The sequence below is a fragment of the Manihot esculenta genome, chromosome 3 (genome assembly GCF_001659605.2).
Source record: "Manihot esculenta cultivar AM560-2 chromosome 3, M.esculenta_v8, whole genome shotgun sequence".
NCBI classification, from domain to species: Eukaryota; Viridiplantae; Streptophyta; class Magnoliopsida; order Malpighiales; family Euphorbiaceae; genus Manihot; species Manihot esculenta.
In genome coordinates this window covers 32,225,696-32,239,051 of record NC_035163.2, presented here as the reverse complement: position 1 = coordinate 32,239,051, position 13,356 = coordinate 32,225,696, and the positions used below count along the sequence as shown (strand labels likewise).

At 36.7% G+C, this 13,356-nt stretch overlaps 1 protein-coding gene across 4 annotated transcripts; it reads left to right on the top strand.

The window, feature by feature from the left end:
• Positions 1 to 459: 459 nt before the first annotated feature.
• On the top strand, positions 460 to 12,895 carry LOC110610640 (flowering time control protein FCA). Of its 4 annotated transcripts, none has more exons than XM_043955220.1 (19): positions 460 to 1,052; positions 1,830 to 1,900; positions 2,467 to 2,545; positions 6,734 to 6,816; positions 6,901 to 6,952; positions 7,318 to 7,379; positions 7,626 to 7,692; positions 8,036 to 8,115; positions 8,208 to 8,272; positions 8,468 to 8,527; positions 8,623 to 8,785; positions 9,911 to 9,976; positions 10,053 to 10,616; positions 11,056 to 11,250; positions 11,328 to 11,522; positions 11,598 to 11,636; positions 12,005 to 12,061; positions 12,165 to 12,216; positions 12,587 to 12,895. In XM_043955220.1, the coding sequence occupies exons 1-19, from the start codon at positions 593 to 595 to the stop codon at positions 12,592 to 12,594; spliced, it is 2,418 nt and encodes an 805-aa protein (XP_043811155.1). In that variant the 5' UTR covers positions 460 to 592; the 3' UTR covers positions 12,595 to 12,895. The 4 variants fall into 4 exon arrangements, with proteins under 4 accessions (XP_043811155.1, XP_021606353.1, XP_021606352.1 ...); XM_021750661.2 differs by having other exon boundaries at positions 7,312 to 7,379; positions 10,065 to 10,616; XM_021750660.2 differs by having other exon boundaries at positions 7,312 to 7,379; positions 12,165 to 12,210.
• The last annotated feature ends 461 nt before the right edge of the window (positions 12,896 to 13,356 follow it).

Below are 13,356 nucleotides of genomic sequence, written 5' to 3'. Positions count from 1 at the left end.
ATCGGATCGGATACCCGAAAATACTCAATTCGTTGTTATTCCTATTAGTTACCGAATTATTTTAAAAAATATTTTAAAATATTTATGAAATATTAAAAAATATTAATTAATTAATTATTCAATTAATTTTAATAAATATTTTACTATTTAATTTTATAATATAAAAAATTATTAATTAATTTTTCAGTTTAAAAAATATTTATTGACTAGTTTTTTCATATTATATATATTTTAAATTTAATATTTAAATTAAAAAATAATTAATTGTTTGATTTTTTAAAATTTTAAAAATATATTAATATAATTTTTAAAATTGAATTTTTTTATATTAATTAAAATTAATTATTTGAAATAGTTTAATATTTTATAGTCAAATAAAGATTTTAAAGAGACGTTAGTCTAAAATGGGCTGAGCTTTTGAAAAGCAAAAAGCCCATCGGAAAAAACCATTCTATCAGTTTTCCAACACCAATTACCATGCTCTCCCTTACTGTTCTCCTTCAGCAGCTCCGTTGAGCTTAACCTTCCCTGCTCTTCCCATTTCTAAAACCCACATTTTTGTTTGAATTAGGGTTCATTTCTTCCTACTTCCATGGATAGGCACAGGGGAGACCGCTATGGCGGCTCCACCAACAACACCTCCACAACCGCTTACAACCAAGACTCCTACCATAATCGTAGACCCTCTCGCTTTTCAGATGGCCCCCCTCGATATTCTGATGCTCCTGTCAATCGCTATTCCACTAACGGTAGCAATACTTCCACCAATTATGACCGCCGGAGCCCCAACGACTATCGTGATGGTGGTGGTTTTCGCCGCGCTTTCGACAGTCCTCCTCGTCATCCTCCTCCTGCAGGTGGAGCTGGTGGTATAGGAGGATTTGGACCTTTCGGAGGCGCTGGTGCTGCCGGTAGTGGAGGATTTCGGCCAATGGTCGGCGGAGGAGGAGGATTTGGGTCTAATTACCAGGCGCTCCCACCACAGCCTCCGTCTCAGCACCTATCGGGACAGAAACGAGGGTTTGCTAGCCGGGGAAGTTCTCCTGGTCCTGGTGAGCTTTTTAATTGATTGATTGAATTATTTGCTATGTTTTGTTCCGTATTTGTTTTGGGCGTCAATGCATTAGTGGTTTTAGTGAGTTGCTTAACATTTAGCTTCTTTATGCCCACTTGCGTGTGGTTTTAGTTCTCTGGGAGTTATTATAGTTTATAATTGGATACAGTTTTCGAGGCCTTGGGCCTGCCGTCTTTCTCATAAAGAATATTACTTATAGAAGCCATGATTTTGATCTTATGGTTTGTACTTAGTAGTTTTCACTTTTCTAATGCTTTCCATCTTAGGCTGCTTTTTTTTTTTCCCTAGATCCCCTTTAATGTTTTTATGTGTGTGTGTGTGTGTGGGTGAAATATATTCATTTGCTTGCTTTTCTGTCTCCTGTTCATTTTGAAATTTGAGCTTCATAGTGAGTTCCTTGCTCTCCACTGACATGCTTCAACCTCTACGATAATCCGTGTACCTATTAACATCAAGTGTTTGTCCTTATCTCACATGCTTATGATCTGTTGTATATTGTGGTTCCACAACATACTTACTTGTTTCTGCTGTTGCTTTGGATTTTATTCTCTATGAACTTTGCCACCTATTTCAAGCATGCAATTGATAATTTGGGGTGACACTCTATTGTTCTTTCCTGAAGAACTTTTGAAGGCATTCTTTTTGTATATATTAATTTGGACGTGCATCTTATTTTGTTTTCATGTTATTTGCTTTTTTAACGTTTATTTATTTTTTCCTATTTAGGTGCTAATGTTTGTTTCTCTTTTTTAAGATCGGTTTGATGGTGGTAGCTTTGCCAAACTATTTGTGGGATCTGTTCCAAGGACTGTTACTGAAGAAAATGTAAGATTTTTTAATTTGTGGAAGAGCATATTATCTATGAAATTACATTGAAGTTTGAACAATGGAAGCATATGAGACTCATAACTTGAAGTGTTTAAATATGTGCATATTATATGTAGATTCAGATAATTTGATAGGTTTAATAAATTGGGATTTTCATTAATGCAACAACCCTTATATGGCTGGATTCCATACCATTGGTATATCTCATGTGGGTCAGATTTGGCCCATGACTGATTTAAATTTCTCTTGCCTGTTCTTGTTTTTTTGACATTTTGTCCTAAAGTAACTTCTGGTGAGGTAAACATGCCATCTAGGTGTCTTGATCGTATTGCATCCTAAACCATAACGTGGATTCCTTTTGGTATCTGAAATTACCAACTATTATATTTATTTTCTGCAAATTTTTGAATGTTTTGATTGTTATAAACTCAACCTATCCTACTTCTTAAGTCAATATACTTACTATTTCTACTTGACTAAACACTTAATCTTTTGGGTGTTATCTTTGTTTGAATTGTCAGTCAATATACTTGATTAAGCCTGCATTGCTCATTTGATGCCAGATTCGCCCCTTGTTTGAACAACATGGAAATGTGATTGAGGTCGCATTGATCAAAGATAAGAGAACAGGACAGCAACAAGGTATGTACAAATGCTATTTTTTAATAAATAATTTGATTCAATGCTATCTTATTTCAGGTTTTCTAAGAGGCTGATGGGAGCAAAGTATGCTCATCTTCCGTCTCAGTTTGTTTTTTGCAACAAGTTTTAGGCTTGTTGGTTTTGGTTGTGTAACCCCCTTTTGTTGCCGACATCCCATCAAAACAAGAAGGCAAGACATGTAAACCCCTACTAAAAACCAGTTTATGTATAGCAGTTGGGGACTTCAAGATGATTAGATCCTCCTCTTGACATACTGGCTGCGGCAGTGGGGCATTACCCAACAAATCATTTGTATTGGGAGTGTCTGTTTCCATAATGTAGTTCTTTTATGTCAGGATATTAAGTAAAAATTTGTACATTTCATGAATTGGAAGAAAATATAAATTATTTCCTTTTCCATGGCTGAACATTTGTAATTTGAATGAATTTTGTGGTTTTTTGTTCTGGATTATGAGCCTGGGAGGGTTTTAGTTCTGAATGCCTTGGATGTCTGCGTATCAGCTTATACACTTACATGAGATGGATCAGGAGTTGGTTTGTTTTATATGTTTTCTTACCAGTTTGAGTTGTGATTTCGGGTGTTAGTGCTGCAATGAATGCGTTGATTATGGGATGGATGTTTTGTCCGGTAATATGCTAATTATTTTTACTCTTTTAGTATACAAAACAGTTGGTTGAGCTGGTTGTGTTGCTTGAATGGAATGTTGGAATTTGAAGCTTGTCTTCTGTTGGTAACTATAGGCTGGATGCTTGCAATTTGGAGTTCATGGTTTGCATCCTTTTTCTTGAGCATGAATGCGATGTTTGTTCCCTATCATGTGTTGATGAATCTGATGTATGATATATTTGCTTGCTTTTACCCACTTCATGAAATGAGCCTCTTGTCTGAGAGATGGATATCAAGTTTCATCATGATCATATTTCTCATATTCAAAGAAGTTGTTTAGTTCCTTCTTCTGCTTGAATATAGCGCGGAACTATTTTCATAGACATTTGGCACAGGGATAGTTGTAGCTCATGGTTTGGTTGATTAACAAATGCCTTGATTATGTGGTATCATGCTGAGAAATGTGATCTGTTTTGTGCTGGGCATGTGTGGCCCATGTATTTATGTGGTGTGCTATGTTATGATTTTGAAAGAAGTGCTGGTATATATTATCTTATTTTATTATGATCTGAATGTCTGGGGGGCACTATTCTAATGTATGAAAGCCATTTCCTTGAATTTGTGCGAAATTGCTGGCTGCTCTAATGCTCGTGAGGTTGGGGTAGTCTTGGTTACTGAGGTTTTTCCTGAAGGTACCATAATCTGTTTTTTTTTTTTTTTTTGCTTATTCCTTTCCCTAGTTGCTATTTCCATGGTTTGCCCAACTTATGATCTCTAGTATATCAAGTAGTACGTGGCTTGCATTTTTCATTTTAAGAGGATTGATCTCTTCTTTGCTGGATGTTTGTTAGATTTGTGTTCTCCCAACTTATGATGGCTTTACTTTTAAGCTTTATCAAGTAGCATATAGCATGTTAACTTATGATGGCCGTACTTTTCTGCAAAAGCCTATCCTGTTGTGTGGGAATTGTGTGGTGACAAGTTTTCTTTAGAACTTGTGTCTTGGTCATTATTGTATGTTTTTATGGTGTGATGATTGGATCCTTGTCATTATAAGTGGTACACTTTTCTGTTATGTTATGAAGAATATTTATATATATTTTGTTCATCTGTGGCCAACATAAAATTAATTTTGGATTTTTAGACCTTTATTGTTCATCACCTGATGGACTCCTTCCTTTGCTTTAGACCAGTGAAATAACCATTATTTACTGCTGAAATTAGTTCATGAAGTTTGTTGGCAGCCTTTATGGAGGAAATAATTATATTGTAGATATTCTTCATCTGCTTCAGTTTTTTCTGGGCATTGTATCTCACTGTTAGAATGTGATTTTGTGCATAAGCAGTGTTGTTTAGCAATTATTTTGCTGTATGTCATTCATATTATAGCTGTTCTATTATATTACTGTGATTGCAAAATCAGTGTTTCTGGTGGCTTTATTAATTCTATATTTTTTTCTCTAGCTATTATTCGGTGGATTGATGTTTAATTCTAAGTTGGTGTACTTTTGTGGATGGAATGGAGTAGAGGGTAGACATAAGCCTAATTGTAAAGTTATACTAATGCGTATTTAACTAATTTGTGGGACACCCAAATCAATATGGCTATTTTAAGTTTTGGGATGCTGGACTTGAGGGTGGCAAGAAAGAGTATCTATGACAATATTGGTTTATGATTTGATTGTGTCGACAGGCACTGTGTAATAGAGATCCCTCTTGCATCAATGTTCATGAATCATCATGATATGATGGCCCTTAGGTCTTGGTTAGATTTATATTATTTGGCATGTTCTAAATTATTGTTGTGACAGGATACTCAATCATTTCATTTTTTGTGAAAATAGGTCACTGAACTAGCCTGCTCCCTATTGCACATCCTATATTTCTCCTCTCTTCCTTTTATTATGCTTCAGTGAAGGGCCTGGGCAATAAAGCATGACCCTCCATCTAGAATCACATCCAACAAAAATCCACTCACTTTAGCTTTTGGCTTTTACCTGCTATCATTTTATTGTATTTGGCATGTCATGTGGATGTGTTTCCTCATAGAAGTTTCTAGTAAAATTGGCAATTCTCTGGGCAAATGGCTTTTGGTTTAATCTTATTTGGCCTTTTAACGACTTTATGCATGCTACAATCTATGTTTTACTGTGCATACCTGATGGTTGTTTTGCTGGATCCCTTGTGCATGAATGGCTTGGCATTGTAGTTAAGAGGGATGCCTTCTTTTACCAATGGTGATAGAATTATGAAAAATGAAACTATAGATAATTGATTGTATATAAATGACTAATGCCTTTATATTGAGTTGATAATGGTAGTATGCCTTTACAGTAAATAGTTCTCTCATTTACATCTGGTATCTCTTCTTCTCCCTTTTCTCACTTGCAACAGCTACTGAAAAATAAAAAGCAAGGAAATAAGATCATAAAAATGGCTGCCAAGAGCCCCCAGGGAAAGATCCCGTGCAGGGAAATTCTGCCACTCTGGAAACAGAGAAAATCCTTGATCTCACTGATGCCTGTTCTCATTACCCTTCTTTCTCTTTATACTCATTCTGTTAGCTTTCTCTTCTAGAATATTTCTCCCTTTTGCCAGCTGTCCCTCCACATAGTTCAAATCTCCGCATTTCCCTCTAACACCCAATTCATTTTGTTAGCTTTCTCTTCTAGAATACTCCACATCTCTAACAGATGGTGATCCAATTTCTTTTGATTTTGCTGGTTGCAAAACTGTAGACAGATTTGTAAAGATTGTCTGTTTTCTTTACTGATTTGCTGCGAAACCTTGCTGTTCTGGTGTTGAATATATCCCTGTTCACTTAAGAGTGGACAATTTTTCTTCTGGTGGTGGTTGTATTCACATGTTCAGTGGTTATTGAGTTGTATGCTTGTGGATAGACAAATAGGGGCACAGGCACTTTGGGCAATAATATCTCTTGGTTTATCCTCAACTATTCATTAACATCATTTTGATTTTTATTTAAGCCTTCTTCTCTGCGTTGTGAGGTTTTGATAGCATAAGTTTATTGTATTTCCTTTGTTATCTTGAAAAATACTACTGTGTGAGGAAATACATTTTGAATTAATAATGATTATAATCTTTTCCTGGTTACAAGGCAGTGGAAAAGAAAATCCTTGCTTCTTGTTTACTGGTTGCTGTGTGAAAACATTTCAATATGTCAGCTTCTTGCCTTCTTCTCTCTGTTATTGCAGTGAAGCTGTATTTGTACACATTAAATGCTGATTTTGGTATGATCTAGCAGCTTGTATCTGTTGTAATTCAGGCCATTCTGAATGCACCCTGTCCTTATCAGGACAGCTGTCAATGGAATGCCTGTCGTATTCAATGACATGATAGTAACAGCCAATCAGATTTGTGGGTGCAGCGTTTTAATTGTTCGTTCTTACTCTAGGTTCATTTTGTCTGGTCTGTTAGCAATGACATGCATGCCTATCTAGTATATGTGGAGCCAGCATAACCGTATGATTTATTTGCATACCGTTGCGGTTGTTAGAAATCTACCAATAAATCTGGTTGAAAACCTTCCACTTATGCAGGTTGTTGTTTTGTTAAATATGCATCATCTGAAGAAGCTGATAGGGCCATCAGAGCATTGCACAATCAGCATACTCTGCCTGGAGTGAGTTTTATCCTTGTGCTTGTGCTACTTATTAGTCATGAAGACTTTTATAGAAGCTTCACATTTCAAATGTTCCTTTTCCAGGGAGTAGGCCCTATACAAGTAAGATATGCTGATGGGGAGCGAGAGCGCCTTGGTAATGGTCTATGGCTTTCTAAATTTCTCAGATCTTGAAATATGCTATTTTCATTCTTGTCTATAAATTTAATGATATAGACTTGCATTTCCAACATTGGTCATTTTGTAACATATGGAGTTGCACTGACAACATTTGTGCTTGCTTAAAACTGCAAATTTTGCATAAAATGGCATTTTACGTGTTCTGTTTTCTAGAAGAAGTTTGAGATCAAGTATTTTGCATCAGTAAAGTGTTAGAAATTTTTGCTCCTGAAGCTTAAGCTTTACCAGAAAATAGTTTATGCAAATGTGTTTTGTTTTGTTCTGTTTTAAATCTTGGAATTTTCTAATTTCTGGACTTGGTGCTTTCGGTGATAGGTGCAGTTGAGTACAAATTGTTTGTGGGGTCACTGGACAAACAAGCTACAGAAAAGGAAGTTGAGGAAGTATGTTGCATATATTCATGTTGAATTTCTTCTTTTGTCTATAATAAAAAATGTGGCTGCACCATTCATCACTTCAAATTGCCATGTCAAAGAGGATGCTTTTTTCTTTCCTCCCGTAGTGGAGATGTAAAATTTGTTGTTCTGCTTGGACAATTAGATAAATTGACTCTTGTTTTTGATACGTTTAAATCTTGTGAGTTCTAATTTGAAGGCAGGAATGTTGTAATACTGGTTTTCCTTCTTCAGATATTTTCACCATACGGCCATGTTGAAGATGTCTATCTCATGCGTGATGAAATGAAGCAAAGCCGGGGTGAGCTGTTTGCTTCATTTGATTCTGAACATGACATTTAAGTTCCTGTGAATATTGGATTTTCAGTCCTAGATTTATTTGCCATGCTATTTCCATTAAGATACTCGTGAACTACATCAGATGGGCTTTCTTTCCCATGCTATTTGTTAACTAATAAAATGTAGTTTCTTCTTTATTCTTTAGAAGGTATGAGATGGTCAATATGATCAATATATACGTTATCAGCTCTATGTTCATTTGTCTGTTATGTTTCATTTCTAGGTGGTTTTTTGTCCCTGTAAATCTAATGTCATTATATTTCTATCTTCCTGCTTCTGTTGTTTTTGTTAAATTCGTTCTGAAGGATGTGGATTTGTTAAATACTCTCATAGAGAAATGGCAATGGCAGCTATAAATGCTCTTAATGGAACATACAGAATGAGAGTAAGCACTTTTCCTTTTGGCTTTTGTGGGGTTAATTTCACTGATTATGTTTCATGTGTTATGAATTTATTACTGTGTTTTCTGAATGATAGGGTTGTGATCAACCATTGACTGTTCGTTTCGCTGATCCTAAGAGGCCTAGGCCTGGAGATTCAAGGTTTTTTGGCTGATAACATCTTCCGCTTTGTGCAAGTTCATTACATTTGCTCTTTTATTCTTTGGTTCTTTTGAAGGGGTTGGGACTTGGGAGAGGGGATAGGAAAGCATATAAAGTCTTAATGTGGTATCTCTTAAATCAAACATAAGATTGCTGTATTTGTGATTACACCAACTACCTATTTAATTTTCCCAGGGGTAGTCCTGCATTTGGAGGTCCAGGCATTGGCCCTCGATTTCAAGCTCCAGGACCTAGGTATTTATTCTGTCCCTCGTTTTGGTCCATATTTATGCTTTGTTATTTGAGCATCTACGCCTTAATACTTTGGTTTTCATGGTCACTCTTATTAGACCGGTGCCGAATTTTGGCGACCCAATGGGCGATCGAGGTCCACCTAATGCTTGGCATCCCATGAGTGCAGAGAATATGGATCCTTCCTCTAATGCTGGTTTCCGCGGTTTTGGGAGTCGGTTGCTTCCTAAGTCTGGTGACCTTGCGACGCCTCTAAATCAGGCAAGGACAATTAGTGCATGCCCATTATCTGTTACATTATACTGTGTAGGAGTGTGCAAACTGTTAGTTCATTTCCAAACTAAATTGAGCCGCACTAAATTATTGAAATTCTAAAAAACAATCAACCAAATTTGGCTTGATTCTATTCAATTTGTCAGTTTCAAAATCACGAAAGAAACAGCGAAGGAAGGCAAGAGGAAAAAAATTCCTAAAAACCAAAACTACTGAACTGAGCTTCTACAAATAATAATGGGAGCACACAAACAAGGGGCAAAATTTTCCTCACAGGGTATCTCAGTTTGACAAGCAAACACAACCAGAAGAAAAATATAGAGAAGTAACTAGCTACTCAACGTTTTCACGTGTAGACGCTTATGAAAGGCAATTCCCCCCTCCCCCCTCTAATTTCAATGGCAATGGCCAATAGAATGGAAGGCACAGGCTAAGAAGAGAAGAACAATGAACCACACCATAGATTGGAAACTTTTGGAAAGAAAAGCTAAACAGCCTATAGAAAGTGACAACTGGGTTTGATTTGAAATGGAATATTCAAAGGAGTAGGAGAGCTTATAAATCAATCAAAAGCCAGGAGTATTGGATCTTAAAGATAAGATACGTTTATGATGTTTTCTGCTCATCAAAGCAAAGATGGATCCAAACAAAACCATCAGACTTAACTCTCTGGTTTCAGTCCTTTGGGTGATTCCACAGAGCTTTAACTTGGAATTCTTCTCTCTCTCTCTCTCTCTCTCTCCGTCCCTCAAGAATCAAAATGATCAAAATAAAAAACAAAGAAAAACTACAGGTAAGAGGGAGAAAGCAAGTGCATCTGTTGCCTGAAAGCAAAATTTCAAGAAAATATAACAAAAAATGAATTCAGTTGGTTAAGTTGGGTTTTCCAGTTATAACCGGTTATCACTCACTCTAATGCTCAGGTGCTTCTGTTTCTGATACATCTTTTTATTTGATAAGACATTGATGTTCTAATCGTGTTCACATTTGATCTTAGGCTCCTTTCATTTGATTTTATGTTAAATTTGTCCTTAGTATTTTTTGCTTGCTAGTTTTCTTTTAGGCGCTTGGCATTAACTCAAAACTTTTGATTCATGCTTCAACTGAACTTAGGGTGGTCCCTTGGCTGGCGCTTCTGACGGTGCTCCTCCTGGAAATGTTTCTTCTGCTGCACAACAAGTGTGTAATGGTTGTATTTTGATGTCCACTTGTGTTTTTATGATCTTCCTAGAATGACCTTTGACTTTTCTCCCAGAATTTTAACCAGCATTTGCAGCAAGTACCACCAGCTGGCCAGCAAATTTCTCCACTACAGAAACCCCTCCAATCTCCACAGCATTTGCCGCCTCTTCAACTACACCCTCAAGTTACATCTTATTCGCAGACACAATCTTCCTATGTTGGTCAGTTGCATGCTCCCCCTACTGCTGGTCAAACAACTTTCAGTCAAGTGCCGCTATCACAGCAGTATCATGGTATTAGTGGACAGTTGTCTGCTTCTCAACCTCAGCTCCAACAGGGCCCTTCAACTGGTACACCATTACAAGCACCTTTCAATGTCAACCTACAATCCCATTCTGTGTCTGCTGGGACAAATCAACCGCAGATTCCGGCTCCTGTCCAGCAGCAAATGCTTCAGCCCCTTCATCAGTCCCCTTCTCAGTTAGCTCAGATGCTGTCACAACAGACACAAACTCTGCAAGCAACCTTTCAGTCATCTCAACAGGCATTCTCACAGCTGCAACAACAATTGCAGATGATGCAACCATCAAGTCAAGGTTCAACATTGCAGCAAAGCCCTCAGCCGACTAAACAGCAGGTATGATGGGACAAGTATAAAGAGTTTGACATTTTAAAAGTAAAATGTTGTAATTTGATGCTCCAAGGTTGGTGTACATAAATAACTGAAGTGACTGTTAAAATAATTTGGAAACAACTTTTTGTTGCTGATAGAAAGTGGAACTTCAGATGCGGATGTGGTATTTTGTTTAATATCATTTTCTCTTGGGATAAATTTTACTAGTCTGCCCCACATGTGCCTGACTGGGAAGGTGACTATATGCTCTTAGCTTTAAGACTAGGACTATGCGTCTATCTCTCATAATATTTTTTATTGCAGAAATTATCTACTCATATTGTGTGACAATCTTGCAATCCTGGTCTTCTCTGTTGTTTAAGCTCATAATAATGCTGTCTTGCTTCTAAAAATTTGAAGTGTTATGGTTTCTGCTAAGTATGTCGTTTCTGTGAATACTTAGTGGCCAGGGATTCCACCACAAACAGTTGCAAGTACGCCAACTACTACACAGGCTGCTGATGTACCTCCATCTACTTCTGGACCTGGTGCGGCTGTATTAGCTCAGCCAGTGGCTCCTGTGAAGTGTAATTGGACAGAGCATACTTCTCTTGAGGGGTTCAAGTACTATTACAACAGTGCAACTCGGGAAAGCCGGGTGAGAAAATAATCACTTGACTTGCTCTACTGTGGGCATTTTATCTTCAAACTAAACAATGAGTTTTCTCTGGACAGTGGGAGAAACCAGAGGAGTTGACATTATTTGAACAACCACAGAAGCAGCAACTGCAACAGAAACCTCCCATTCAACAGCCTCAAGTTCTGCCCACTCAGCAAGTGCCACAGGCACAACAGATGCTAGTTCAAGCTCAGTTCCAGAACCAGTTTCGCCACCAACAGCAGCTGCAACAGCCTTCCTTTCCTTCATCTGTAAGTGACTGTACAATTTCCGTAGCACTTAAATAGTTAGTTTTCGATTGCTAACTCTATGATGTGGAAATCCAGTATGCTGCTTCTGGAGTTAGAGTTCAACAAGATGCTCAGGTAAAATAACATCTTTATATGAAATATTTGCATTATGTTCTTTGCGAACATATCAACAATGCCTTCCTAGAATGTCCTCACTAATTTCCTGTCTAATTTGTCAGTCTTCTGTAAGCACTTAATATGGACACCTAATTTTCTCTGTGCTCTGCCATTTTACTGTTTGAGACCTTCATTTGTCTTCAATTGTAATTTGCACGTGTGACTATGTTGTGTGGCTACTTGTGTAGTTGTGCATATGTTTAAAAGCATAACTTAGGAAATTTACTTTAAGCAATGTCAAGATATAATCATAAGCAGGATTAATTAAACCAGGTTTTTAACTTGTGCTGTTTTTCATCCTTCTCCTGGATCTTTTTAACTTGCAGGAACTTGGTTATACACAATTACCAGCTAATTCAGTCACTGATCCTACACGCTTCCAGGTATCTGCTTTACTCTTTCTCCTCTTTTTGTGCCTTTTCTTTACCTCCCCGGTAATTATACATTTGTGTTTCTATTTATCTCTGAAGTCAATTTCTGTCGCAGGGGCTTCAGGCTGCCCAGGATTGGATGTGGAAGAGTAAGGCAGCAGGTTCTGGTAATTAAATCTAGTTCTAAATGTTATTTGATGTTAGTGTGGGAATTGGCTAGCAATGAAGGATATTTCTGTTGCTGCCCTCTATTTGTCTAGCAAAAATATGGAATGGTATTGTGAAATAGCGGAGTTGAATATATAATATACTGCCCACCAATTTGTCCAGTATCCTAGTGACGACTTTCACACATGAAAGTAGCAGAGTTGGATATATAATAATATCAAAGGAATTATTGGCTGAAAATTTCCGAGTCTCATGAAGTAGTACATTCTTCGGGTGGATTGAAGGATGTTTGCAAAATTAGCTATGCAACGAAATTTGTGGATTTTCTTTTATTTGTTTGCGTCTCTTATCTCCTGTTATTGTCTTCAGGAATATGAAGTGGAAGATTGGGTTGTAAGGCAGCAGATGCTATTCAGATGCATGGTGAGATAATGGTGGCGAGCTCAGTGACAAAGTAAGGCATCAACAGCAGTCGTTGTGAAGTTCAAAATGAGATGAAGCTGGAATGGTTTCTGCAGTCTGTATCTGTAGTTTTCTTAGTTAAACTCTGGGAATTACCATCTCAGTTACTGAGTGATCAAATTGAGCATGTGCCCCATGAGAAAATGAGGCAACGTATGCCCCAACTGTGTATTTGAAGTAAAAATGTTATATAACATCTCACAGTAGTTGTTCTAACGTGCATCCTAGTTCAAACGTCTATCTCTATTTAGAGTTTCTCTCAAACAGTTTCATACAATACTTTAATTAAACTTGAAAAAAAGTTGAACATATAACTTATTTTATTCAAAATACGAGAACTTACTTTTTATGCAACAATCAAATGCTAGTTGAGATAATTACTATAAGTTCTGATGAGGAAAAAAAAAAGCTTAAGGAAAATTTTTCTTATAAATAAAATTTAGACTGTATGAGGCAACATTTTATACTTTAGAGGGTCAGTATAGACGAGTTTATGCCTAACAAAGACGTTGGAATTTACTAAATAATTTGAGACAAATTTTTTACCTGTAGGATAAATTTAATTTAATTTGCCTTAAAAAAGAAGAGCAAATAATATAGTTTTGCAGACAAATGTATTTACTTTTAAAAGTAAAATAAAAAATATATATATATATATTTTTGGGAGTGTAGTGGAT